This window comes from Etheostoma cragini, chromosome 14 (genome assembly GCF_013103735.1).
Source record: "Etheostoma cragini isolate CJK2018 chromosome 14, CSU_Ecrag_1.0, whole genome shotgun sequence".
In the NCBI taxonomy this organism is placed as follows: domain Eukaryota; kingdom Metazoa; phylum Chordata; class Actinopteri; order Perciformes; family Percidae; genus Etheostoma; species Etheostoma cragini.
Genome location: NC_048420.1, coordinates 19,352,449 through 19,379,107, shown reverse-complemented (window position 1 = coordinate 19,379,107; position 26,659 = coordinate 19,352,449). Strand labels below are relative to the sequence as shown.

The 26,659-nt window shown below is 41.0% G+C and overlaps 1 protein-coding gene across 6 annotated transcripts in view; it reads right to left on the bottom strand.

Moving 5' to 3' along the window:
* The window catches only part of hivep1 (HIVEP zinc finger 1), a 54,326-nt gene that overhangs the window by 1,885 nt on the left and 25,782 nt on the right, over nt 1–26,659 (bottom strand). For 4 of the 6 annotated variants that reach the window (XM_034891632.1, XM_034891634.1, XM_034891633.1 and 1 more), the window contains 6 exons: nt 11,419–11,472; nt 3,378–9,142; nt 3,152–3,285; nt 2,860–3,035; nt 2,105–2,206; nt 976–1,508 (listed from right to left, as the gene is read on the bottom strand). In XM_034891632.1, the coding sequence (XP_034747523.1) occupies nt 976–1,508; nt 2,105–2,206; nt 2,860–3,035; nt 3,152–3,285; nt 3,378–9,142; nt 11,419–11,472 (6,764 nt within the window). Of the gene's footprint in view, nt 1–975; nt 1,509–2,104; nt 2,207–2,859; nt 3,036–3,151; nt 3,286–3,374; nt 9,143–11,418; nt 11,473–20,773; nt 20,854–26,659 lie in introns of those variants that run through there. The other 2 variants (XM_034891631.1, XM_034891630.1) reach the window with 2 other exon arrangements.

The following is a 26,659-nucleotide window of genomic DNA, read 5'->3' as shown; positions in this document are numbered from 1 at the left end:
GTCCACACACAGCATACACTACTTTGCACAAAATAAAGAATAAAGAAAACTTATTACAGCAGCCACGACACAATATTGTAACCCGTACATTGTCATACTAGAACTAAACATTTTATAAATAAAACTAAACAACAGACACACAAACTAAATAAATAACAATAATGTCAATTCAGACAGAGGATCATTGATGCAAAGAAATCTTCCTTTTAGCCCATGCATGTTCTAAAAAACAACCAAACTAACAGATCTTTATCTTGCCTCATCTTTTTTAATTCAACTTTGTTAAATAACTGCAATCTTAAATCATGAAAATATAGACAACACAAACCAAAATAAACTTACTCTTCATTTTCATTGAGATCACATGAATAACACAGTCTGTCTTCCTCACTAGTGCCTGACCAACATCCTAATCCAATATGGAGAGGGTGTACACCATCCTTGAACTAAGCACACACAGATCTTTTCACCTTGAAAGTTTTATATTTTCTATATTTCTCAATACCAAGCTCATTTTTGATCAATCCATAAATTCTAAGTTTTGGTATGTACATCTCAACAGTCCATTGCTGAAAAACTATCTACCTTTTCTTGCATAAAATACAGTTCTTAAAATCCTGTCCTCTGAAATAACAGGTGGATATCCTCGGCCCAAGGCCCACCCATCTGCATGTCCCATATTAATACTTTCTTACATAAACTAATGTCACTCATATCCAAAATTATATTCCATAATCTGCACATAGATACTACCCAGTGGAGTTTATAAAACAGTTAAAGTGAAAAAGTATTTGGATCTATCCACCGAGAGTAATCAGAATCAATAAGACTTGTCACCTTTTTCAGAGCATTCAAAGCAGCTTTGTTGAAGTGCCTCACATGCAGGATTCAAAGTAAGGGTATGGATATGAAAGAAGGGAGGCAGGCAGGCAGGAAGGGGTGGAGAAAGACATAATGTGAATACATGGGTCTCACCTGGGCTAGCTTGGAGCTCTTGCTTGGCACTGGGGGACTAGGGGGCACATCAAAGTCAGGGTAGTCGATGGACATCTGCCTGCATGGGGACACTGGGCTCATCATGTGCACTGACTCTGTGTCGGAGGTGTAGGAGTCGGATGGGATGTTAACAGGCGGAGGAGAGTAAGGGAAGCGCATTGAGCTGAAGCAGGACCCAGAGATAGACATTTGCTTGCTCAGGGAAACAGGGCTCATCATGGGGACAGATTCAGAGTCTGATGTGTGGGATTCGGGAGCTGGAGGCTGGGAGAGAGTAAAGGCGACTGTGCTGATTGACATCTGGGCTAGGAGGGCGCTAGGAGGGACTTCAGCCTCTTTGGAATGAATATGCTGAGGGCTGGCAGAGGAGGAAGGGTTGGTGGACAGGCCAGACTCTGCCTGGCTGTCCTCCTCTTCCTCCTCGTTATCATCATTCTCCTCATCATCAGGGCCATCGGAGTCGTCACCATCTGAATCTTGGCGGTCAACGCTGCTCACCTGACTCCGGTCTCCTGTAGATGAGAGAATACGTAAGAAGGAAGACTATTCTTGGTATTCTGCTGAACATATAAGTCTCTATAATAAGAGCTGGTATAAAAATATATAAGCTCTTTGGTAGTACTGATCCTTTTTCATTCATTAAATATCTATGATCATGAAGGTTTTGTTCACATTCAGTGATTTTGTCTGCTCCTGCTGCAGTGTTTCAGACCCTAGAACACTCTGCAACCCCTTGCTCCATCACAGGCACAGGAGGAAAAACAAATATGGTCTTAAGAGACTGGGACCATAGAATGCTTTCAGGCAGCTTCTCTCACTCTTTTTTTCTTTCTAAAATTAGACGCAGCAATTTCCTCTTTCTAAACGCTGTGCATGCCGCCCACATGCGCTTTGAGTTAACAGAGAAAGAAGCTGCATTTAGAATTTCTAATTAGACCATGGCAAAGCTATTGATCGACATAGCAACAGAGCACAAGCGGGGGCAATCCGTGTTTTATAGCTCATGTCATTAACAGAACTATTAAAAGAAGGGTAATCCTGTAGTCCTGTACGCAAGTATCCTTCTGTATTCCCTTCTAGGCTAAGGCTGCATAGTTAAGCACTGTACCTGAATCTTCTGCATCCTGATCCTCAATGAGACCCGCAGGGATCCCCATCTCCATGCATTTCTTACTATGGGCCTTGGATTTCATGTGCTTGGTCAGATTTCCTGCAAGAAGAGAGGCGGTGAGGTCTTGCGGGTGGGTGGAGCTCAAACAATTGCACAGAAGGAGTTTATGTAAGAAAATGTGGTGTTTGGGCAAGCTGTATATAAAGGGTGAGTAACTGATAAAGACATTTTTAAATGAACGTGGGTTGCTCTGACACCAAGTACTGTTCTGCAGTGTGGCGTGGGTAGGCAAGTTCGATAAAGAATGGTGAATCATACTGTCTTGGTTTAGGGGATTGTGAAACATCTTTCATTTTATAAAAGGAAGATGTTCTAGCAGTTTATTAAGTTTATTAAGATGTTCTAGCAGTTTATTAAGCATATATCATCTCTGATGTAAATTATGTGATAAAACTCATTTTATGATCAGGGTAACAAATTTGTATTACAAATTTTGGCACCATCATTGTGTATATAGTTCCAGTAATTTCGAACCACATATTTAAAAAATTAGATCGGATTTTGAGGAATCACATAGATGGATAACATCTGGATCATCTTTAAATTATCTTTTCAATAAAAGTTTTTTTGTGTATTTGTTGTCTTTTTATAACTGGTTATTGTTAAAGTTTTGAGACTCTTACACTTCTCTATACCTCAATCATTTCATGAGATTTATAGCTCTGAAAACTGATCAACTACTGAACTCTAACCTTTTGTCTTGAAAGAGAAGTTGCAGTGGACACAGTGGTATGGCCGGACGTCCGAGTGGGTGCGGATGTGTTTGCGTAGCATGCTTGGCTTCTTGCAACGGATCCCACATTCCTCACAGATGTATTTACCGCGTCCACGTCCACGGACGTAAATATACTCTTCATTAGATTTGTATCTGTGGGGTTGCAATTGAACCATGAGACACACGTAAGATAGGAAGACAAACACATAAAATCAAATAAATACATTTAAATTGTCTTAAACAATGAATTAATCATTTTCAAATCATACCCGCCATCAAATATTTTGACCCGTCTTGGTTCTGTTTTAGATACCACGTCCTTGTCCGACTCGTTGCTGGCCTGAGTTTCTGGTTTCACTTTGTTCCTCGTTTCAACTGATATAGACTTCTGGGTTATTGGCACATGCAGAACACAGAAGGGATTGATGTATTTATTGATTTGATTTAAGAAACAAGACAGCAATATGAGAGAAAAAAACTTGCATTTGTTCTTACCTTGGGCATAACGTCTTTTAGCTTGTCTGAATAAGACAAGATGTCAGATTTCCCGCTCGTTCTTATGGCCGAGGTGTAGTGTATTTTCTTGGAACTCTGCTTGGAGTCAAACAGAGACATGACCACCTTGGTGGGCAACCCAAGAGGGTTATGGTTGTTGGGGCTGACAGTCCAGACAGCATATGCTGAAGTCTTCAGGTCAGTCTGTGGAACATGAAGAGGTTTCCTCTTCATCAAGAAACACCATGTAAAAGTGGTGGCAGTCTTCAGGCTTGGAAAAGACAGTCGATGACTGTCTTTTGTGTTAACCACAGACACAGATGTGGTCAGTTTCACCTGGCCACCGTGGAAACTGGATGGCCTAATAGGAGATTTGGCAGGAGTCCATCTCTGTTCCTCAGCTTTCTCTTGGGGTTTTAGAGTGTTACTAGCTGACATGGAGGTGCCCTGGCTACCAAATGTAGTAATCCGTGCAGGGCCTGCCTCCTCATGAATAACAGTGCTTGTGTCTTTCTTTAGCCCAGCACTGTCAGGTGACATAGGCTTAACATCATCAGTAGCCTGTAAGTCCTTCTCACCATCGGTTGCAACTTGTGGCAGAGGTGGGGCTTCAGTCTCAATAGGACTGTCAACCGGTTCAGTTGTGCAAACCTGCCTAACAAGTGTAAGCTTCCGCTGCCTGGTAACATCTGACATCTTGCAATTAAGATAATTGACTGACCTGCCATCAGTAAGACAGGCCACACCATGCTCATCCTTAGCCCGTTTTTGGTGCTTCTCCATGTAGATGTCTAAGCTGTTGGCAGGTGACAACATTCGTTTACTTGAGGCAGTGGGTTCCTGCTGTGGGCATAGAGTCACTGATGCCAGTTTCTTTGTGCTAACTGTTTGAATTTGAGTCCCATCCTTCTTTGCAGTTGGTATAGCATGATTATCACTCTCTACACTGTGAGTGGATGACAAGCTATTTTTTTTGGACACAGAGGGAGCAGGGTGCATCTGCTCATGAGTGATGAGGATTTGTGGCAATGGTATAGCACCTGCTTGGATCTGACCAATTGTGTCCCTTTGCTGCACACCTGACAAAAAAAATGTTTGTGCCTTAATCTCGGAGGCCTGTTGGTTGGGCTGACCAACATATACATTTTTGAGTACATCTGACGATTTTGAAACGCTCAAAACTGGATTGGCAGTAGGTATTGTTAAAACTGGCAAGGCTATCTGACTTCCCTGTGTGCTGGAGAATGAGAAGGTTTGGCTTGCTCTCAGAGCAGGACACTGCAGTTGGTATTTGGGCACAAAACTTTTCTTCTCTTCAGGGTCGGCTGCTTTGTTTTGGACGTTCTCTCGACAAACTAAGATCTGGCTCAGCGGTTGTTGTAGCTTTTGGCATATTTGAACCCTTGATGTTTGATGCCACGGGTGTGGAAGGCCATGGACTTGAGGCTGCTGAGTTAGGCTACCCAAATGAATGCTTTGCACAATTTGCTCATTCTTTTGCAAGGGTGCTTCTCCAGTATGCAGAATAAAAGGCTGAGCCATGGTACGCCTACTGGCAATGTGAATCTGCTGGGATCTATTCTGCGTTAAAGAGCTAACATTTGTAATGGGGGGTTTATCTAGAGGTATGACAGCTTTACGAACAGGCTGCTGACTCTCTGGGCCTATCTTTAAAGACATTTGGCGAACTAATGGCCCCCGCCTCCTTTCAATAAGTGGCACCTGGGCAACTTGGAATATTTGCCCACTTTTTGGCTGGCCAGCAGGTGACAGAGATCTGCTGGGAGATACATTGCCACAGTCAAAGGACTTGCTACGATAGTCACATGAAATCTCTACAGAGGGTTGAGTGCAGGTGATCTGTTCAGATGCTGCACGCCTCATCATTCCAGGCACACCTAGAGTGTTGAAGGCTGTTGGCAAACCTTGAGGCTCTGGAACTTTGCTGACACACTCCCCTCTAGAAGGGCTCTCTGACCTTGATGTCTCATCTCTGTCAAAAGAGGCTGAGATGCTGGAACAACGAGAAAGACTACTGTCCCTGCTGAGGCTTCGTGAGAGGCTGGATTCAAAACTGGATTCAGCTGAGGAGTTGTCCATTTGAGCTAGACGAATTCTTTTCTTTTTTGGTGGAAGTTTCTCCGCTGGTAACTTCGACAAACTCTCACTTCTCGGAGGCCAGTTAAACTGATCTGCAGGCTTATCTGCTGGCTCAGTAGTCTGGGTTTCATGTTCTCTGTCAGGCTCCTCTGTGACCAGAATCTCAGGAACTTGGATGTTATTTTGACGAACCAAACGAGACTGATGGACAGGAGTAGAATTTTCACCAGTTGCTGCTATGGAGCCATCAGTGCATTGTTCCTTACTTTGATTTCCATAGTCAGCACTCTTGGGTTTGGAAATGTTTTCATGGTAGCGTTCGGCAGAGACATTTACTATTGCATCTGTTTTGAGCTTGGTGAGGGGATCCTTCTCCAAAATATCAACAGGAGAGGCCCTGTCAATTGATTCCGTCTCAAATGAATTGGGTCTGCTGAGAGAGTTGGTGTGTCTAATGACTGAAGTACCACTGCCTTGCCTTTGCAAGTCTCCTTTAGGAGAGGTGCTGATCTGGGTCTCTCGTATTGGTGACAGTCTAGAATCTGAAGTATTATTACCTCTTGCTACAAGCTGAATTTGAGTAAGCTTTGACTGGTTGTTTTTGGGCTGTATGTCTACTATTACAGCATGCTGAGAAAAGGTCTGCCTGTCTAGAGTTGTTGGTAGCTCAAAACTAACTGAACAAGGTGGAATGGTGTCAGTGGGAGATTGATCATCCTCATCGCCAACACTTTTCATTTTCCTTCTCTTCCTAATTGATGTCTGTTGATCAGGTACTCCTGAGCCACTAGTTGATCTAGGGACTATGGGCTGCATTATGTTAACGTGACAAACATTTTGATCAGTTTCTTTAGCCGTAATTGGCTTGTTTTTCGGACCATGAAGTTCAGAGCAATAGAATTTCTTGTGAGTTTCAAAATTCTCTAACTTTCTGTAGCGATTACGACACGTTTCACACTCATACATTGTGCCTTTATTCTGCTGAGGCTTTCTGTTTCTGTCTTGACTGTGCTCAAAAGATTTGCTTCTTTTTATCAGCTCTGTGGAATTGCCTGGACCATGATAGCCCTCGTCCATAGAGCGTACAGTAGGGAGGCCATGCCCATCATTTGTGGTAAAGTCCTCCACTGCTGATTGTCTGACTAAGGTACGAGAATGTATTGCTGGATTTGGAGTTAATGGGGTTGATGAAAATACATCATCATTAAACAAACTTATTTTGTCATCAAATGATTGGCAAATTCGCAGAGGATGGGGGAGGGGGGCAACATTAAGGGGAAGAGCAGAGTGTCCAGGTGTAGTGGGCATAGAGTTACTTCTTGTTATTGGCAAACAATCCATTGGTGGGTATTGAGAAGGTACAGAGAGAAGAAATACTGGCTTTGATTTATCTGTAGGCGTGAATGGGGACTTGGGGATGTCTGAGCTGGAACTTGACCTTCTTCCCATTGGTTTAAGATCAAACTGAAAAGAGTCTTTAAATATGTATGATTTAGGGGAGTCTATGCTACCTCTCCTTGAGAGAGATGTCCTCCTTGGCTTTACACTGTCCAGCTGCTTGTTGTCAACAACTGCCTCATTATCAGATATCAACTTTGAAATGCGTTCTTCCAGAGAGAGTGCTTTGGCTTCTAATGGTGGACGCATTTGTCCTTCTGTGGCTTGTGACGTTTGCTCAGCTGCTACATGCATTACTGTGGCAACCGCATGAGGGACATGGGGAAGAGTATTCTTGGCAATGTCAATGTCCACTGGTGGAGTTATCTTAACAAATGGACTGGGTGGACTCATTGCCTGGTCAGCGCTTTCAGAACGTGAGAAGTAGCCAGAATCTGTACTTCCCAAACTGCGAGGACTTAGTAGACACTTGACCTGCTGCTGTTGGGAGAAGTCCGTTGCTTGTTGCCTTTGAAGCTGAGCATGTCCACCCAACAGTGGAGACTTGCACTGTTGATCTTCATCTTCGCTTACAGTATCGAGTGAGGGATTTGTACCATCCACCTCTTTAAGAGATGACAAGATTGTCAAGCTTGATCTCATATTGGCAGTCTGGAACTCTCTTTGCCGTTGTGCAGCCGCTTGCTCAGGTGCTGCACATGTAACTCTTGGGCTATCTGCCCTCAAAGGGGAGACATTTACTGGGTATACAACAACTTTTGGAAGTGCAGTTGTCCCTTTCGGTTCCCGCATCCTCTGATCTGGGGCTGGTTTAATTGACTCTAACACAGCTGATGAGTCTGCTTCCTCGTGGCTTGCTTGAGATGTACCTGCACCGCTGCTGCTCCGTAAACTATTTTCAGACAAAGCTGCGACACTGCTCTGTGAGGAGTCAGGGTCCAAGTCTGCAGTGCTACCATCCTCATCACTGTCACCGCTCTCCTCTGCCTCTGAATGTGTTCCTAGGGCTTTGTCAGATTCTTGAGAAAGGGATCCACCTCCAGATTCAGAGCGTGCAATGAGACCAAGTTTTATAGCATGAGCATGTGATTTCTTGTGCTTGTACAAGTTGCTCTTGGTTTTGAATGAGAAGCCACACGTAATACAGGGATATGGTCTTTCTCCTGTGTGAGACCTGATGTGTTTGAGCAACACACTGGGTTTTGCACATGCCCGACTGCAGTATTCACAAACGTACTTTCCTGGCTTCTTAGGCTTTTGGTCCTTAAAAACCTGATCAGCACCAAAATTCATTAAAGTGGTCATCTGAACTTGGTTGCTGCCAGGTGTAACTGGGACCTGAATGGTGCTGGGAACACTTGCTGAGAGGGACTGGCACGTGTGCACAACTGGCGGTTGACTTTGTGGCAAAGCATTGGAGCCTGAGGGAACAGGAGCATGGGTTATAGTGGATGGTCCGGTATTAAAGCTCATGTGCAAGCTGGGCTGTTCTGGATTTGAAGCAACATGCATAAAATGCGGTGTAGCGAGAGGAGAGGACTGCATTGGAGTACCCTGTGTAGATGCCTGCACGTTTCCCTGTAGTGGTGCTGAAATGCCAATAAAGTTGCCTTGTTTGTCAATATAATAAGTCTGCATACCGGAAGGTTGGTTCTGGAGACCAACATTGACAGCTGGCATTGTTGTTAATTCACCACTGGATTGAGCATTAAGGGTGGAAGCTGGTATTGCAATGGCTGTGACCTGCAAGGAGTTCTTCCTCTCAGCTAGTGTACTAAAGTCAGGCTCCATGGCCTTCAGTAGAACATCAAGCGAAGCACTGCTGTGATAAGGATCTCCCTCAAAGCTGGGGTTTTGGCTCTTGCGGTCTTTGAGCTGAGACACTTCAATCAACGAGCCCTCCTCGTCATCAGTGGGCTCAAGTGATGGTGGTCTAGACGACGTTTCTTTCTGCTTTAGCCTTTCAGTGTCAGTGGAAGGTGACCCCTTGTGTGGGGATGCTGCAACTGGTTGGGCATAATGTGGGTCTCTTTTTTCACTGGGTGATGTTGAAGGATTGTGGGATGGACTGTTGGAATATGAACAGCAAGAAGAAGGTCCAGATTCCTTGGACGATGCTCCGTGGAGCACAGTTTCAGATGTTTTCAACTGCAGGGGCTTCTTCACCGGAGATTTTGGAATTTTCTCTAGAGGATTCTCTACAACAACCTTTTTCCTCTTCAGGCCTTTTATGTTATCTGCATTTCTCTGACTGCTTTCAGATATCCCTGCGGGAGAAAGAGACAGAAATGCACAGTTGGTACAACAACACCATCTGTCTCCCAACTTTCCCAACACTTTACTAAATGGGCAGATTAAGCTCAAAAGTCCCCTCTGTGAAACGAATTCCTGTGCTGAATTGTTAAAATGTTCTTATTGGCTTATTAACCTAATAGAATTTAATTTGTAACTAGAGACTGCAGATAGACATTTTAGTACCAAAAAGCTTTAGTACTTGGTCTTGTTTTGTTTTTTTACCAGTCATTTATATAACTGTCAATGAAACATTTGTAAAATTTAATATGATTTATATCCCTAATTTGCATCAACAGTTTTGCACATAAAAGAAAACAGTGGGTGCAATTTATCGCCTCAATGATAAACTAATTGATTCTGATATTTACCACTGATTGATAAGCATCAACTGATCAAATTACTATACTTGTCATTTATTGGTAACAGATGTTTTTTAAACCTTTCAGCAGACATATTTTGTTTAGGTTTGGTTTTATATAGGGTTTACACTGCTGAAATTTCAGACTGAATCAAAACTAATGTTCTAGTTTGCTTCACTTAGTTATACAGTCATCTTGAAACCAGCAATTTAATGTTGATGAACATATATAATGAATAATAACATCAATAGTGCAAAATAATAAAAATTATCTATGTTGCTGTTATACAAGAAAAAAAAATCTTGTACTAAATGTTGTGTTTGTTGTAAATTAAAGATAAAGAGCAAAACCTGCCACAATAAATTTCTGAAAAGCTTTCACTAAAAGGTGTTTTAATTGAGTTTATTAATAATTTCTTTTGTTAAAATTGGATGAGAATATATTCTCTAATTTAGACACATCACCCTTACTTTTGATTATTTGCTGTGTGACTAATACCATAGAGGCCAATGCTTCATTACATAAGTAAAGAATATTTTTGTTTCTTTTTTGATTGATACACGGAGACTCAGCTGATCAGAAAATGTAAGTGCATTTGAAACTGCTTTTCAATAATAAAGTAACACTGTTTTTAAAAAGGGCACACCCATACCATGGTGTCCCATTAGGTATCAAATTTGCCATCCAATAGTGATTCAGTCATGTTCTTTTAAGGACATGTTGCATAAGATTAGCTGTGCCCTGTCACAGTTTCCTGGCTTGGTAGGTATTTCCCAAGATGAGGTCAGGGTTCCTTCAGGGTCTGCACCATAATTAGATTTAGGAACGCCTTGTCTTTACGTAAGGTAATCCATTCTCCACAAAAACATGCAGCCATTTTAAATCAGCACACAACCAATGTGACATGCTCTCAAAGCCAAACCCTGGGATTTTTAATAACTCTCCTTACATAGAAACACATTTCTTTCAACTGCAGCTGAAAGACGTGGGAAAAGGATTAGTTCTTCTTACCCACAACTAGAACGAAGTCTGCAAAAGAGATTCCATGACTTCGCCACAACTTTTCCATCATAAAAAAGTACTTTATAAACAAACATGTGTCACTGTCTGTCTTCAGCTGCAACTTTTACTGTTAGAAAAAGCTGTATAGGCTATCGTCAGGGAAAACATAAAACTAATCAAATCAGCAAATTCTGTTCCGAAACAATTTCCCCCCCCTATATTACCATATGAAGCTTGTGATTTTAATGCAGAATGAAGACTGAAGTGTGAAAGAGCTTCTGACAGAATCATCGTCTTTTTAAAGGGATTAACCTTTGACCTGACGGACATCAATATCTGCTGTACTTTGGGAGAGAGATTGAGATATTCTTAATTGTGCTCTTTCTATTTATGTTATCCACCCAATCTCAACTACAGTGGCTAATTCAATCAAAGCTTGCATATCCTGCAAATAAACTGAGTGTTTCAAAAAGCCCAATGTTGCATTATCAAGTTAAGCTGCTACATTTTCTGGATGAAGATTGCTTTCTTTGCAGCAACATATTTAACTGTAAAAATTAACAGTTTGAAATTATAATTATGGCAGGTTTGCTAAAAACACAAGAGCACAATCAGGGCAAAGATATTAAAATACATACATAAACCAATAATGAAGTTTAGTTAAATTACAACAAAATAAAGGACAATTTTGACAAACCAATTCTACAATCTAATAAATGTTCTTTGCACAACTGAAAAATACACTTTACATTCCAGACCAGTGAATAACATTTATTTTGTGCTTTCCACAAAAAAACTAATTTGAGCATTTTATTCCTATTCTACCAACCTCCATTCAAATGAAAGAGAAAACATTTCACCCAAGTCTTTAATAAAAGATCTCTTACCTTCCTGTGAGCCTTTGGTGTCTTTGAGCTCTTTCTGTGCCTCTTCGATTTTATCTGCAAGACAAGAACAGAAACCATTTTCAGCACAGATGCACACAGACTCTTGCTCCACAGCGAAGGCAGTACAGAATGTAACTAACGATGCTGGGGATGCTTCCCACACGGCTGCAGCAGGATGAACGTCTTTCAAATGAAAAACAGATATTCTTCCATAGCTGGGAGAGACTGAGCTATTACATTATGGAAACTACTGCAATTACGAAGGGGGAAAGCCTTGTGTGCACACACAATAACACAACCATGCAAGCACACCCACTTACATAAAATTATTAACGTGACTATGTATGATATACAGGTTAAGTTTGCAAACAAGTCAATATGGTGGGTTCATTCTCATTATCACAGAGCAAGCACTAACCCACAGGTCAATTTGCATATTTAAATAGCATTTACACCCCTCTAGGAAGTTCTATTATACATCACAAACATCACCCACAATCCAGCAGGTGAAGAACCTGTTTATGTATAAGCCATATGCATGTGTGGGAGGTGACGCAGTATTCAATGTGTGCTACTGTAATCAATATTAATTATACAGGCTGGCTCATTGTGGCGTGAATTTATTTAATTTTTATACACAGTGGAATAGAGGCTCCTTCAGGGTCACCACCACAGACTGGGGGAGTATGTACGTACATTCATTTAGAAGGTTTTTTAGTTTTTTATATAAAAAAAATGTGGTTTAGACAATGGGCTAAATTGTAAATATAAATGGCAAGATATAAAACTAAAAATTACAGTGCAAACTCAACAGTTTGTATTTCTTATTACTTTGAGTAAATCTAGTGCACCATCAACAGCTTTTTGTTATTTCCTCCATATTGTTCTCTGTTTTTATGTAAAACATATTCTGAGCTGTTCTCACCACGAGGCAGTTTTGTTTACTGTGAACTGAAGTAATCAGTTTTTTCTTAAAGCAGATAACGGAGTAACTTCTGGATGTGAAAAGCATGAACTCTACATGAACATTAAGGCTGTTTTACGCTTCTGCGTCAGCACCACGCCGTCTCTACATCGTTGCTCCTACGGCGCTCCTACGGCGTTGTGACCCTTTTGGAGTACTGCGTCGGGGTTGAACGCATTTCTTTGCATCGTGGTGCATTTCACCGCCACGATGCAAGGAGGTGTGGTTTCCGGAGGGTTGGTCAAGAAACTCTGCCATTTCCGACGAAAGAGAGAGAGACAGTTTACGTTATGTCAGCAAGCAAACTTTAGCACAACTGCACACAATGTACTGCTTGCCGTCAAAGTGCTTATTTTAAAATGTTATTGACGTAGACACTGTATAAACGGATAACCCCGGCATTGTAACCAAAATATGTCTGAGTTAATTTGCAAAGCTTATGTCAGTGAAGTAGCATGTTGCTACTCCCCACAGTAGGTTGCTTTAAACACTGGCTATTATCATCACAAAGGACAAGCTGATCAATCACAGTCCCTGCAGTCTGCGTTGCCTTGACACAAAGTTACAAGGTTTTGAAGGTGCATGTCGAGCTACGGCAGAGGGCTTGAAACGGGGTTTGCGTCGTCGCAGAGCAGTCAGCAGAGGGCCGTCGAGTGCCGTTGAGTCAACGCAGAACCAGATCTGTGTTTTTGTTGTGTAAATCAATAAAAAAAAGCAATGAGCCTTCTATTTGTTTTAAGTGCAAGTGTGCACGCAACACACTCACAAATTACCAGAGAAAAATAGACAATTACTAGAGAAACTCAGCATGTTTCTGCCTCCCATGATCATAGAATTAGATGGAAAAATAAACCCTCTGTGGCTTCTGTGCCCTGCACATGACATTACAGTGCAAGACGAGTCCTCAAGGACCAATGGTAAGATTTTTGTCCTAGATTGCACAAATGTTAATGGAGGGTGAAAGAGGATGTTCTTCTGCGGTTCCCAAAAAACACAGTGCGATGCCAGGAATACTCAGAGGAAGGGGTGGACACGAGCGGGCCACAGAAGAGGTCAATAGATTATTTAATTGTGTGTGTGTGTGTGTGTGTGTCTTACTATAGTCACACCCTTTTACATCTCTCTTTGTATCCCAGGCACACGCCATAGATTACATAATGCAACCCCAGCCCTCCCTGTGCCGCCGTGGAGCAAAACAAATGCACCCAGCTAGCAGGAACACAGCAACCAAGGCTCATGAGGAGAGGCCTGAAGGCTTGTTTATGTCTGAGATAGAAAGGTAGGACATATAAATGAACACCATCCTACAAAAGGAATCAGGTAGGTTTTGTTTTTCTGGCAGCGACACACACAGAAAGGAAACTTCCCTTATGGTTACCACGGGTCGCCCTTGCAGCTTCCTCAAGTAAATGTCTGTTATTGCAAAACCAATTTGAGATAATAAATGCTTATTTTAGTGGTTAGGAGGTTTGGAGGTAGATTTTTGCAAGCATATGCTTCATTGTTTGCACAGCTAGATACATATTTCTTGAGTTAGACCGCAATGGCAAACCAATGCATAAGTGATTACTGACCAACAAAAATCTGATTAGTGGTTGTGTATGGTAAGACACCAGAATGTAAGCCGTTATAGATTGGATTGCATTTCTCACATAACAAGCCACAAAGAAGACCCTTTATGCTGAATGACAACCAGGAAGTGAAGCTCTGGAGCATGGAAAAGAACAGGATACACCCAAATCAGTAGAAAGGGATCAGACAGCGTTAGCCTCAAAAAAGGCCAAAGAAATATTCCATGCACAGTGCCCAAGTTATAAAACAGCAGGGAATGATTATAGGGTCGTTCATATTTGCCTCATTATGGCTGTTGGGGTTGCTGAGGTGGTCTGGGTGATATTACACTACACATTTTACTATGGATGCTTTGAGACTTTTGATACGTCATCTGAAATCTGTGTAATTGTCCAGTAACCACAGGAAAACAGTAACAGGAATCTACACAAATGTTGCATGTTGCCAGTAATGAAAACCAGAGCACATTGATCAAAACATGACCACAAAATTTGAGGAAAAATACAGTTTAAGGGTACTAAACATAAAAAAGGAGACACTTAAGTAGGTAAAAAAGTAAACTGTTAACTTTTAAACTGTTTACAAGTGTAGTGTTTAAACAAAACAGAAAAACTTTAGAATACTGTACTTTACATACGCCAGACAAGAAACACTATGATTCCTTTTTTGGTTAAGCTACTTTCAACCAATACATGACACAAAAATGACCAATAATCTGCAAAGCACATTGAACCACTTTCCACCGGAGGGATTTAGTATGCTTAAGTAGGCTGTAAGCAAAAAGCATGCGAAGCATCTGACTGTCTTTAATAATTTAGTAGAATATGAGTCAATACAGTCTTCTGATGCAACTTAAACATGTTGCTGTGCATCTTACTTAAATCGCAGAAGAGATGGATCGACATCTACACATTGTTTATTCATCTTTCTCTCCTTCATCTGACTGATGCCCCTGATAACTCTCCTAATGCAGCGCTGTTTGTAGCACAGTATTACAAATGCGGGGACAAAATCTAAAATGCAGATCAAGGTTCAGTCTCAAGGTGGCCAACTCGTGATCTTTGATCTGGGCAACGTGACAACTAATGATATGCAAGGAGTATTCTGGGAGGGACGGAGTGGGTGGGTACATGTCAATTACGCAGGGGCTTGTGGGCGAGGGAGTTTGTTTCTTTACTGGTTGCTGTCATGACAACCACAAATCTTGTATGCAGCCCCCCCGCATCTTCCAGCCCACTCCTCTGTCTGCACTGTCGAGGAGAGTGGGAAATGTGCGCCCCCAAGGCCAAAGTGACGTCACCACACAAAAAACGTGCATGCTTTTGAATCCCACCTGATGTGAATTTACAATCCATCAGCGTTGGCCAGGGGGTTGCTCAGTGGGAGGGGAAGCCCATCTCAAGTCCATTAAGTTTTCTGACAGACATTTACCAGTGAAGATGTAGCCGGAGATGCAAACACATGCTAATGAGCTGGAGCGCCTACTCGCCTCTGGACCTTACAAACCAAACTTCTGTGTGGAACCAGACCCCCAGCTTTCTATTGAATACCAATATTACATTACATTACAGCAAAGTGGCAACTTCAACCCACATGCAACAGCACAACTGCATCTCCCTGGCACCAGATTACCCCTGAGAGGCCCTTCTGCCTGTTGGCCGACAAATAACCAGGCTCTACACGCTCTCCTGCCCTTGCTGCCAGCCTGTAACACATTCATATTTTGCACGACAGCCTGCCCTGCTGGGCCTCAAGATGCCAAATGGAGGACATCAACGACAGTTTTTCACAGAGTCCATATGCACTGCGTTCACGTATTTTAGATGGCCCTGACGGCTCGGCTCCAGCTTTTCCTGCTAGCATCAAGTTATATGTTTTAGGGAGAGGGGTGTCATCAGTATGCGCGACACTACGCCAGTATACCGGCAACAAGCCTGAACAATGCCAGTAAGCGTCTAGGCAGATGGGCGACCACCAGCCATCATTGCACAAATGCTACAGCAAATCACTTTATCTCACTCATCATATTTTATGTTTTAGTGAAAACGGCATTACATGTGTTAAAGGTTGAAGTGCCTGTTAGTGCAGAGCAAGCTGTCAATATAACACACTCACATACAGTGATAGCAGTTTGATGTCTGGTGCACTGCCAGCTGGATGTGGACTGCAGCACATGTAGCACTACAAACAAACAGTGTTTGGAGAGGAAGAGGAGGAAAAGATGTCTCAGCAGGATGAAGATGACGAGATGGGAGTCGGCAGCTGCCCCCTTCTTCTCCGTCACTGTGCGGGAGGGTGATGGAGATTATGTAACTCAAGAGCACCTCCACCAGCCTGCTGTACACTGTGTGTGCACTGCGATCAATAACAAGGACATTTTCCACTAAACAAAAAAAGACGGAAACCTCAATGTAGAGACATATGATGAGTCGATTAATCAGCAACTATTTTGATATTTTGAAGACAAATTGTCATTGTAAAGAAAAAAAAAGCTTTATCCTTTCTCATGTTTTTGACGTGTACCCCAGCAAATCAATCAATTATGAAAATAATAGTTAATTGTAGCCCTCTACATTTGCATTTGCCCTTCTACAGCTGAAACAATTCCTCAGTTAAATGGTTGCTTAATCGACAGAAAATGAATTTGCAACAGTTTTAATGTTGATTAATCAAAAATCTTCTGGTTGCAGCCTTTCAGATGTGGAGATTTCCTGCTGTACTTTGTCTTATACAACATGAAATTTAACCTATTAATATTCTGCAGATTCATTCGGAGCTGTGTTAACTTCTTTGCTCGGTTTTGTTTTTTACAGTTTACATAACAGATGTAAATGGAACAATCTTTCCTTTTCTTTACCTATGAATCAACATCAGTATAAAATAGAAAATGCAATCAGGCTTCATATGAGAATAACTATTATTATTAATTATTATTATTATTATAATAATATTAACTATTAAACAAGGACGTCTCCTCCTATAACATTCACAACAACAGCTGGGAGTTGCATGAGCTTTGCAGAATTCCCTGTCACCTTTAAAAGGGGTTGATGTTATCTTAGTTTTTCCTCTTGTGGCCTGCGGAGGAGACGCAGCATTTCTGCAGCTCTCAGCAGCTGACCCATGCAATAAGTGGCCATAAAGGTTACTGTCAGCGTCTCACACATTCTATATCTTAACGGACACACCCATTCAAAGAGACTGAAAGCTGGAATTCCAAGAATAAAAAGTGGTACAGGAAGTGCTTTCTCATGAACAGATGATGCAGAGCAAAGAAATCCCCTCTACTATACCATTGTCCCGTTAGCCTGCCCTCTATGATCATCAGCTGGCTTAGAGGGGAGCACAAAGTGACTTTCCCCCGTCTCGTTCCACACATTAGCTAGACTGAGAGCTGGAGTGGTTCGCTCTATCAGATCTAACCGACCTAAAAGGGTAGAGGAGATACAGAATTCTAAATAATTCATAATTTCTGTTTTTCTAACTCAAACATTAGGTATAATTTCCTATAAACGAGGTTTATAGACCATAAATTCCAAAATTAACTGTAAAACTAAAGTTAATGAGTTAGTGTTGAAAAGGTCAAAAAGAGACAAACATTGAAAAAAACTAATACGTCAAAAATATTGGAAAAGGGGACAAAAATGTAAGAAAAGGTTAAAACCGTTGATTTAAAGCCTCATCAAAAGTGTTTTTGACGGGAAGACAACACAAGGGTTAAATCAATACCTGTCCTTCAGTACAGTTAATGAGCAACAAGCAGAGCAAAAAGAAGAAGAGGAGCGTTGGGTGTATCTAAAAACAAACTTAAAACTAAGCATTCAATCAAAGTTGTGCTCTCTCTGCAGCCTAGAGATCAGCTGCTGACGGCTCAGCATCAAGGTGGAGGCAGGCAGCAGTCCAGATTGTGGGGCTGGGCTATATATTCGTATTGTATCGACATCGATATATGAAGCTAGATATATACCTAGAGCTGGGCAATATATTGAAATAATATCGATATTGTGATATGACATACGGTAAGTGTTGTCTTTTCCTGGTTTTAAAGGCTACATGACACTAAAGTTACATCATTTTCTGAACTTACCAGGCTTTTTTAGTTGTTCTATTATTTTTCTTTACTCAGTTTGTCCTTTTAGCCACATTATTGATGATTGTTTGTCTAAACTCTCATTGTCTATATATTTTGTGAAAGCACCAATTGTCAAAGCAACAATATTGCCGCAATATTGACATCACTGTATTTGGTTAAAAAACATTATTATATTTGATTTTCTACATATTGACCAGCTCTAGCAGATTGTTAACAGTATGTGCATAATGTTGAATGGAAATGACATGGCCAGGGCAGGTATGAGTTAATTAAATAAAAATAAAAACTAGAGCTTTGGTTGGGCAACCTTCCATAATGCATGTCTATAAAATGGGGAAAAGATCCAGATCTTGTACACAAACACACAGGCTCAACAGTCATAAGGAGAAATGTGCTTGTTTAATGTACCCATTTTCTATAAATATAATAACAATAATTAGAGGACATGTTTCCTTCTCTCCTAACAATTCGTGATGGAGCTGAAAACCCAAGTCAACGAATGAAATATTGATCACACACAGACAAAGACAGTGGTTTGGTATCTGTGTAGTACTGCTGCCCCCGCAGGAAACTGTAGGTGGAAGAAGCAGCAGACTGGAGGCCACTGATTATTGGGACTGCGTGAGCACCCTTGTGAAAAATTGATATAACGAGAACTTTACCGGGTGGTGTGTGTGTACGTGTGTGTAGGGGGGTTTAATGGTGCAGGCAGGGATGAACGTGAATGTGAATATTCCCTCTTCAACCTTTTTTAGACCACACACCGATTATCCTTCCTCCCCAAAAAAAACTGCCTGAACCGAAGTGGACAAGAACGAGCCAGATTCCAAACAATACACAGAAGCAGCAGCCAAGAAACACTAAATGATGATTTCCTTCCCTCGCAGTCACAAATTGGTGAAGGTGTGAAGCCTGTAAACTTGTTTTATGTAGTATGTAGGCAAGTAAATTACAAACCACAGAGGATTTGCAATCTGCAACTTAAATTCTTGATTAATTTAGGATATTTAAGCAGAAAAAACATTTCTACTACACAAAATTCAGCTTTTCTCTAATCTTTGCTTTTTTCTTGCAAATTACTGGGTGGTTTGAGCACATCTTTTTAAAGCAATTCAAACTAAACAAGGAGATAGCGTTGGGTAACGTTGATTTTAGTCAAAGTGTTTTATCCCAATCATAATTTTGCAGAATCACACGTGACATCTTCAAAGTGTGTGTTTTATCTGACTAAACAGTCCAAAACCCAAACCTATTCAGTTTAATTGTATAACAGAGAGAAAAGCAGTATTCACATCCTTTACGTAAGTACAAGTACAAATACCACTTTGAAAAAATACTCCATTAAATGTGAAAGTTCTGCATTAAAGATGGTATGTAAGCAAAGGTTTGTAATTGTTATCAGTAAAATGTACTTAAAGTATCAAAAGTATAATTACTAATGATGAAAAAATGTTCCTGGTGAGTGTTAGGCTATTATATATTATTAGATTATTATTTCTGATGCATTCATGTGTGAGCAGCATTTTACTGTTACATTTTAAATTATTTGATATAGAGCTGTAACCACTGAGTATTTTCCTTATGGATTAATCTAAAGATTGTTTCCTTGATCAAATCCTCGATTGTTTGGTTTGTAAAAAATCTGAAACTTATTCAAAGTATTCAATTTACTGTAACTAAAGACAAAGAAAAAGCCGTAAAACATTCATTTGAGTACCTGAAAAAGTTATCGAAAGATGAAATGGGGTGAAGTAAAAGTATAAAGTTGAGTAAAAGTACTACTAATCCTCACATTTAAGAAACCAAAACTTTTGCCTCTTTGTTTGAATAAAATACTGTTATTAATTCATTGTTTTAGCTCTAATACGCCTACTGCTCTATAAAAAAAGTACTAACTGAACATTGAGCAACTTCCTACTTTACATTCCTGTCAGTGTTTGAGCCTAACTGTTGCAGATAGGACGTGAAAACAGTCTTTGAAATTCTTCAGTGAGTCCTCAACTATACACAAACACACTTTTAGTGAACTTTTAGCAAAGGCCAAAAAAAGTGGAAGTAAAACAAGCTGCACGTCAAACTTCATCCAGTCAGCGTCTTGAGTTCCCCCCCCCACCCCCCCGGGTTGTGAGTGGTGTGACACAGAACTAACTGAGCTCAGAGATTGACGGCCGGTGTGTCAGGAAGCACGATTCATTCGTTTCAATGCAAAGAAAAAACACATACAGTGAGCTTTGTGCGTCAGCCGTAGAAGAAGAAAATGGAGGAGGAGGGAGGAGGAAAAAAAATGTCACCACAAAAAAACTTGGTTTTGTTTTACAATTTTTGACAACTGTTACCAAGGTGAAGACTGAAGATCTTTCGGGTCCAACAAAACAAGTGATCAGATTTAAAGGAATAGTTTGCGGAAAACACACTTATTTCCTTCCTCATGAGATTGACCTCACTGTAGCGTACGGTAAATATGAAGCTAGAGCCTGCAACCAGTTAGCTTAGCTTAGCATAAAGACTGGAAACAGAGGGAAACAGCTAGCCTCCCTCATTACCAGCACCTCTAAAGCTCAATCATTAATCTAAAAATGATTAGAGGACTATTTCTTGGTCTTAAACTGATTGCATGATGTATACTTCTATGCACAAAAGTTAAGCACATAACAGATAACCACACAGTCTCTGAGAAAGCTTTACTGTAACAGATAATTAAAATTAAAATTAAAACCAGGGCTTACACATCAGTCTACAGAGAGCGGCCTGGCATCCTGCAGGTAGCGTCAAATCAAAATCAAAAGCAGCGCTGGCTTCAGCTGAAGGAACTGCACTGAACAACTTTGAAAACACACTCAGGCTCGACTGCCACTCTGCCTGCTTGTTGTTGGTTACCGTGGCGCCACAGTTGAGTGACAGCACACTGACTGCTTCCTGTCTGTGTTGTTCGCTGAGAGCTGTCTCAACAAGAGCAAAGGTGTTTTGCTGTGGACATTTAGAAGTCAAATAACACCACAAATAAACCGATGTGCAGCTGCACACACATCTGACCTCCATCTGCTACGAACATCCCATTTAGCAGAGAGCAAACAGCTCGTTTATAACAGTAAATAATGCAGGATATCTCGGAGTGTTTCACAGCGGCCTGTAGGACAAAATGTTCACTTCTTACCCTGCTGATGTTTCATGAAACAAACACACAACAGAACAAGTGCGCGCACACACACACACACAAACAGACATATATACACACATATACACACACTCCAGTGTCAACACAAGCAGTCACAAGTCTGTGTTTCCGGCCTATCAGCTGTGGCTGTGCAACGGTGCAGGGCGTTTTTCTCTGAATAAAGTGACGAGGAGGGGAATTCCTGTAAGGCTCATGAAAAGAGCAGGGGGGGAGGGGGGAGGGGAGCAGGAGGGTCTGCCCAAACAGAGCAGGCCGGGGTGACGTCACTTAAGCCGGCTTTGGCACCCTCCAGGGGATCCTTCTCCCTCACTCTGTTTGTCAGAGGGGGAGGAAGTTAATGTGTTCTTCCAACTGGTGGTTGCCCAACAGCTCCGTCCCAGTGGGGAGACTTCCAACTCTCGTCCTACAGCTTCTCTTTCTGTTCCTTCTCTATAATGAGGTTGCATCTTACGGTGTAGTTTTGTTTTTGCTTTGAGCGTGCTTGATATGACCAGACATGTTTTAACCCTTGTGCGGTCTACCCGGTCAACCATGCCACTTTTGTTTTTTTGCGTCAAAATTTAAAATGAAAACTTTTTTTTTTAACGTTTTGGTCAACTTTTTCAACACTTTTGTTGTTTTTCCTGAAATTTTTCCTTTCCACTTTCAATTTGCTTTTCTTGCCACTTTTCTGACATTTTTGAAGCTTTTTCCGACACATTTGTCACTTTTTTGTCACAAATGCTATAAAATTTAATGAAACAGCCAAATTCAATCAAAGTTGAACGGATCATTTATATTACTTGTGAACAATTTTGACGACTTGGTTTTAAGAAACACAAATTTCACATGTACTAAGTTGTTGAAAGCGGGTCAAATTTGACCCGAGGACAACAGGAGGGTTCAAATAAATGTGTGTGCCGTTGGAAGTCCGATCACATTCGTGCTCTTGTTTACTTTAATCCGACAGTTCATGGTTGAAATCAAAATGTTGCCAATTTTAGACTGTTTTATTCAGACAAAGTTTAGCACGTAAGCATTTTTGTATTTATATATTGAATTTACTACCTGTTTAAAAGCTGTTTATTATTCGCAATATATGTATTTATGTATATAGCATATCTGTCTTCAACCGCTTCTAGTTATTTGTATATATTTACTACATGTATTTAATCTTTTACAAATAGTTGTTCCTATTTTTTAACTGCTGATCTATAGATTAAAATTTGACTTCCCTACTTTTTAACTGTAACATGCATTTTCTCTCTTTTCTTGTTGCTTTTCCTTCTTTGGTTAATAAAGTTACATTTAAATAATCTAAGTCTAATATAAAGCACATGACATGTCCTACATGAATGGAGTTTCCCTGTCATGCCTTAAAAGCAGCAAACCACTGATGTTTTTTTTAATCTTAACTGAGAAAATTTGTGGAAAAACAGAGACACCCAGCAGCGAAATTGTTCTTTTTTAAGAAGATTGTGTGTGAGTGCAAAACCAAAAGTCTGGAAAACTGAAGATTTTTTAAAGTCAACTTTAAATTTTGTATCATACAGTTGAAGCTCTGGTTAACACTGCCTGACAGAGAGATGTTGACACTGACAGGCTGAGATAACGCTGCAGGGTTTCAGTCAAACACAGCCTGCAGGTCACTGTTCTAAAGGGCCAAGGTCGATATTTAAAGGAGGGGATTCACCCCGCTCAGGGCAGACAGGCTGACAACCGACTAGCGTTTCATAAACACGACTAGATGGGCACCAAATGACAGAAGCATCTCCCTGAGTGATGCTTGCCTGTACGTTTAACCTCTGAAAAAAAAGTACTGAAAAAAAAGAGGAAGCTCCCTCTGCTTTATTTCTGGATTAGTCATTACGGGGAATTCTGAGGGTTTTACAGTTTGGCTGCAAAAGAGGTTCAGAAAATCCGATAAATATTGTCCTAGGACCAAAGACAACAAACAAGGTGACCAAGCAGTTTCTGCACTGTCATTGCCGGGGTACAGAAGATAAATACTTCACAGGCAAAGACTCCAGAATCAACATGATGCTCTGTAATTAGGCCGGCCAAAGCACCGGCATAAAGTTAGTGTTGGTAAAATAAGCACTGAGTCACAGACACGGCCTCTACTGTTCTTAAAAATGACCTAAGGAGGGATCACTCTGCAAACACTGCCCCTGTAGGTGTTTGTGTTTGTGTGGAGAGCAGTGGAGGACACACCGCCTCATCCCTGTGGGAATATCTGTGTTAATAACAGATGAGCTCCTGATAATGCAACACAGCCTGAATGAAGTAATCCAGCTAGTAACCTATAATACTCTGCCCTTTATGTGTGCCGGGTGTCCATTAGGTTAAAAATGTTGGCAAACACACACATAATGACACACATCTTCACAGTCAGTCTCTGTTGCCAAAAAAAATCCTCTCCTCTCCGCATACAACCAGACGCCCACGCTGACCCCTTCATACTCTGAATACCAAACTGAAACTAAGCCAAAACCACGCAGGGAGGAACGATGAACAACAAAGCTCAATCGCAGAGAAGGCTCCCATCATAACCTTCTTTTCTCTTGGCTTCATGTCAAAACTTTAACAAATTCAGTCGCGATCAGAACTGCATTCAGTCGCACACAAAGGCCACATACAGATGTTCTTTTGTTCATCTTAGATTTTTTGGCAAACGGCTTTAACTTTTATCAAAAGCAAAAGGTCTAACTGCAGTCTGAAACCTGTGTGGTCACTTAGTAAATATACTCATGTATAATTTCGAGATGCTTGGACTTTACTGGAGTATTTCCATTCTTAAAACTTCTACTCCACTACATTTATCTGACAGCTGTTGTAAACACATTTTACGAAAAGAAAATTACGATAAGCTTCTAAAAAAAATGTCTTCTCTTGTAAAGTAGTGTCTAGTTGTCTCATATTCACATTTCAGAACTTCTTACCTCTCCTGTTAATCAATATATATATAAATATATACCACTACTACTACTACTACTACTACTACTACTACTACTACTAATAATAATAATAATAATAATAAAGAAGTCCCAGGGTATGGATATATTTAACTTTGAGACTTTATGTACATTTCACTGATAATACTTCTGTACTTTTACATCAATAAAATGATATGAATACTTCTTCCACCAGTGTTAAAATTCCAGAGAAGCCTGAACACGGCCACTTACCATCAGAGACACATTTATAATGCAGAGTACCATCAGAGGAATCTAACACAATTCTGGCCAATACGTTTCATCCGGTTGACAGATGTTGCTCCTGTATCTCCGAATCTAATCACAGCGCCATCTTCGCTACGGGAGGGGAGACTATTACTGCTGCCTTCAAGGAAAAGAGACAACTCTTAATTAGATCTGGAGCTTATGAGGCTGAGTGCAGTGAGAGGCAGGTGTAATAAAAGAAAGAGCCTATACAGGAAATAAGGATCTGAAAGGTGTGTGAGGTCACTGATCATGTTACAAAACAACAGTGGGATCCTGCTCAGAATCAGCTTCTGAATCTCGCCTATTCTCTTTCTCCGTCCTCCTTTCTGCTGCTTCAACTGCAAAACAAGCATCAGCCTCTCCTCCATCGGCTGCCTCCCACACTCAGGGGAGGAGCTGCTGTACATGGAAAAATGTGAGACATGTTCACAGCATGAAATCCATTATGAATTCATTTAAACAAATGTTCTTTTTCTGTCTTGAATGAAGACAATCCTTATTTCAGGCTGTACCCAGTTTAGAGCCAAACTTATTATTTAATTAGTCGAGCAGCGGCTATTGCTTACAGTGTTGTACAGTGTTATTTCACTGTGTTTATACAGTGTGTTGTTAGTTTGTGTGTTACAGTGTGTTGTATTGTCACTGTTTCCTGAATCGTTTTCATTCTCGTTCACAAGGTTTCGATTGGACTCAATTACAATTTGATTCGTGATATTTCAGTTGTAAAACCAATTTTGCTTGGATGTGAAAGAGGTTCTATAATTTTACAAGGTTCCCTCCCTCTAACCTGGTGCATTATTAAAATTAATAATGTTTACATTAAGAGTTAACCCCCAAAGCAGTTGCACAGATGTACTTTTGAGGTGAGAGTCCAAGGGACCCCTTTTAAAATGTCGATGCCAATTTTTACTTCACCAAAATGTAGCCTATGAGTATTTTTAACCCTTTCCGACAAGCTAGCATGACATAGGTATTCTAGTTTTATATGAAACAGACAGAGAGTGACTCTGGAGAGGATTTTTTTATTGATATTTGATTATTCAAATAAATTTAATTAAAATTAAATTAATTGGAATTAAAACACTTTTTTAAAGCCAGCCCTAGTTGTTGCAGTGTGTTGTTACTTTGTACAGTCGGCTTGCCTGCAGAGACCGGTGGCCGGCTCTGCAGACTCCCACAGGGCTTTCCTGCAGCTGCTCTGAGGCTCTCTCTGGTTTCTCTCTCTGTAGATGCCGCCAGACAACCATCTGCTTTCATAGCTCATTTAGCACATACACAATCTCGTACATACATGGCTGGTACTGCATGTAAACACAGGGGGACATGTCTCGACAGCCTTGTGTACGTCAACCATTGAAGCGTTAGCACCAGAGTCCAAAATTAACCTTTTGAGGGATTCAACCTGTAAAAAAACAACAAAAACCTTAAAGTGCCCATTTTATGCTAATATTCAGGTTCACAAAATTGTATTTAGAGGTTGTACCAGAATAGGTTTTACATAGTTTCATTTTCAGAAATCACCATAGTTTTTGTTGTACTGCACACTGCTGCAGCTCCTCTTTTCACCCAGTGTGTTGAGCGCTCTGTTTTAGCTACAGAGTAACGCATCTTATTTCTGTACTATCTTTGTTGGGAGTCGCACATGCTGCTTCTTCCTCTGTGGTGTCTGTTGCCACCCACCTCCACAACATTCACTGCTGTTAGTCTGTGCTTTCCTCTGCCATCAGCAGTAGGCAGAAGGTAACATTACATAACCACACCGAGCACGAGAGACATGGCGTCCCCCTCCCTTTTTGTTCCTTCTCCTCCTACTCTAAATCCTCAATTTCCCCACCTTGTCTTCCCATTCTCCTCCCTCCTTTCTGCCTCTTCTCATCATCGTCACCCTCTTTTATTCCCATTTTCTCCATCTCTTTCAAGCCACTACTGCCCACTCCCCTCTGCTCTTTTTCTATTACAGTTTAAAAACAGTATAAGGACATGGGCACCCAGATAGCTCAGTTGGTAGAGCGGGTGCCCATGTATAGAGGTTTACTCCTCGAGGCAGCCGGCCCGGGTTCAAATCCGGCCTGCGGCCCTTTGCTGCATGTCACTCCCCCTCTCTTTCCCCTTTCACAACTTCAGCTGTCCTGTCCATTAAAGGCCTAAAATGCCCAAAAAATAATCTTAAAAAAAAACAGTATAAGGACATGGCCGTCCTATAAAACCAAAAAACTCTACTCACACGTTCACCA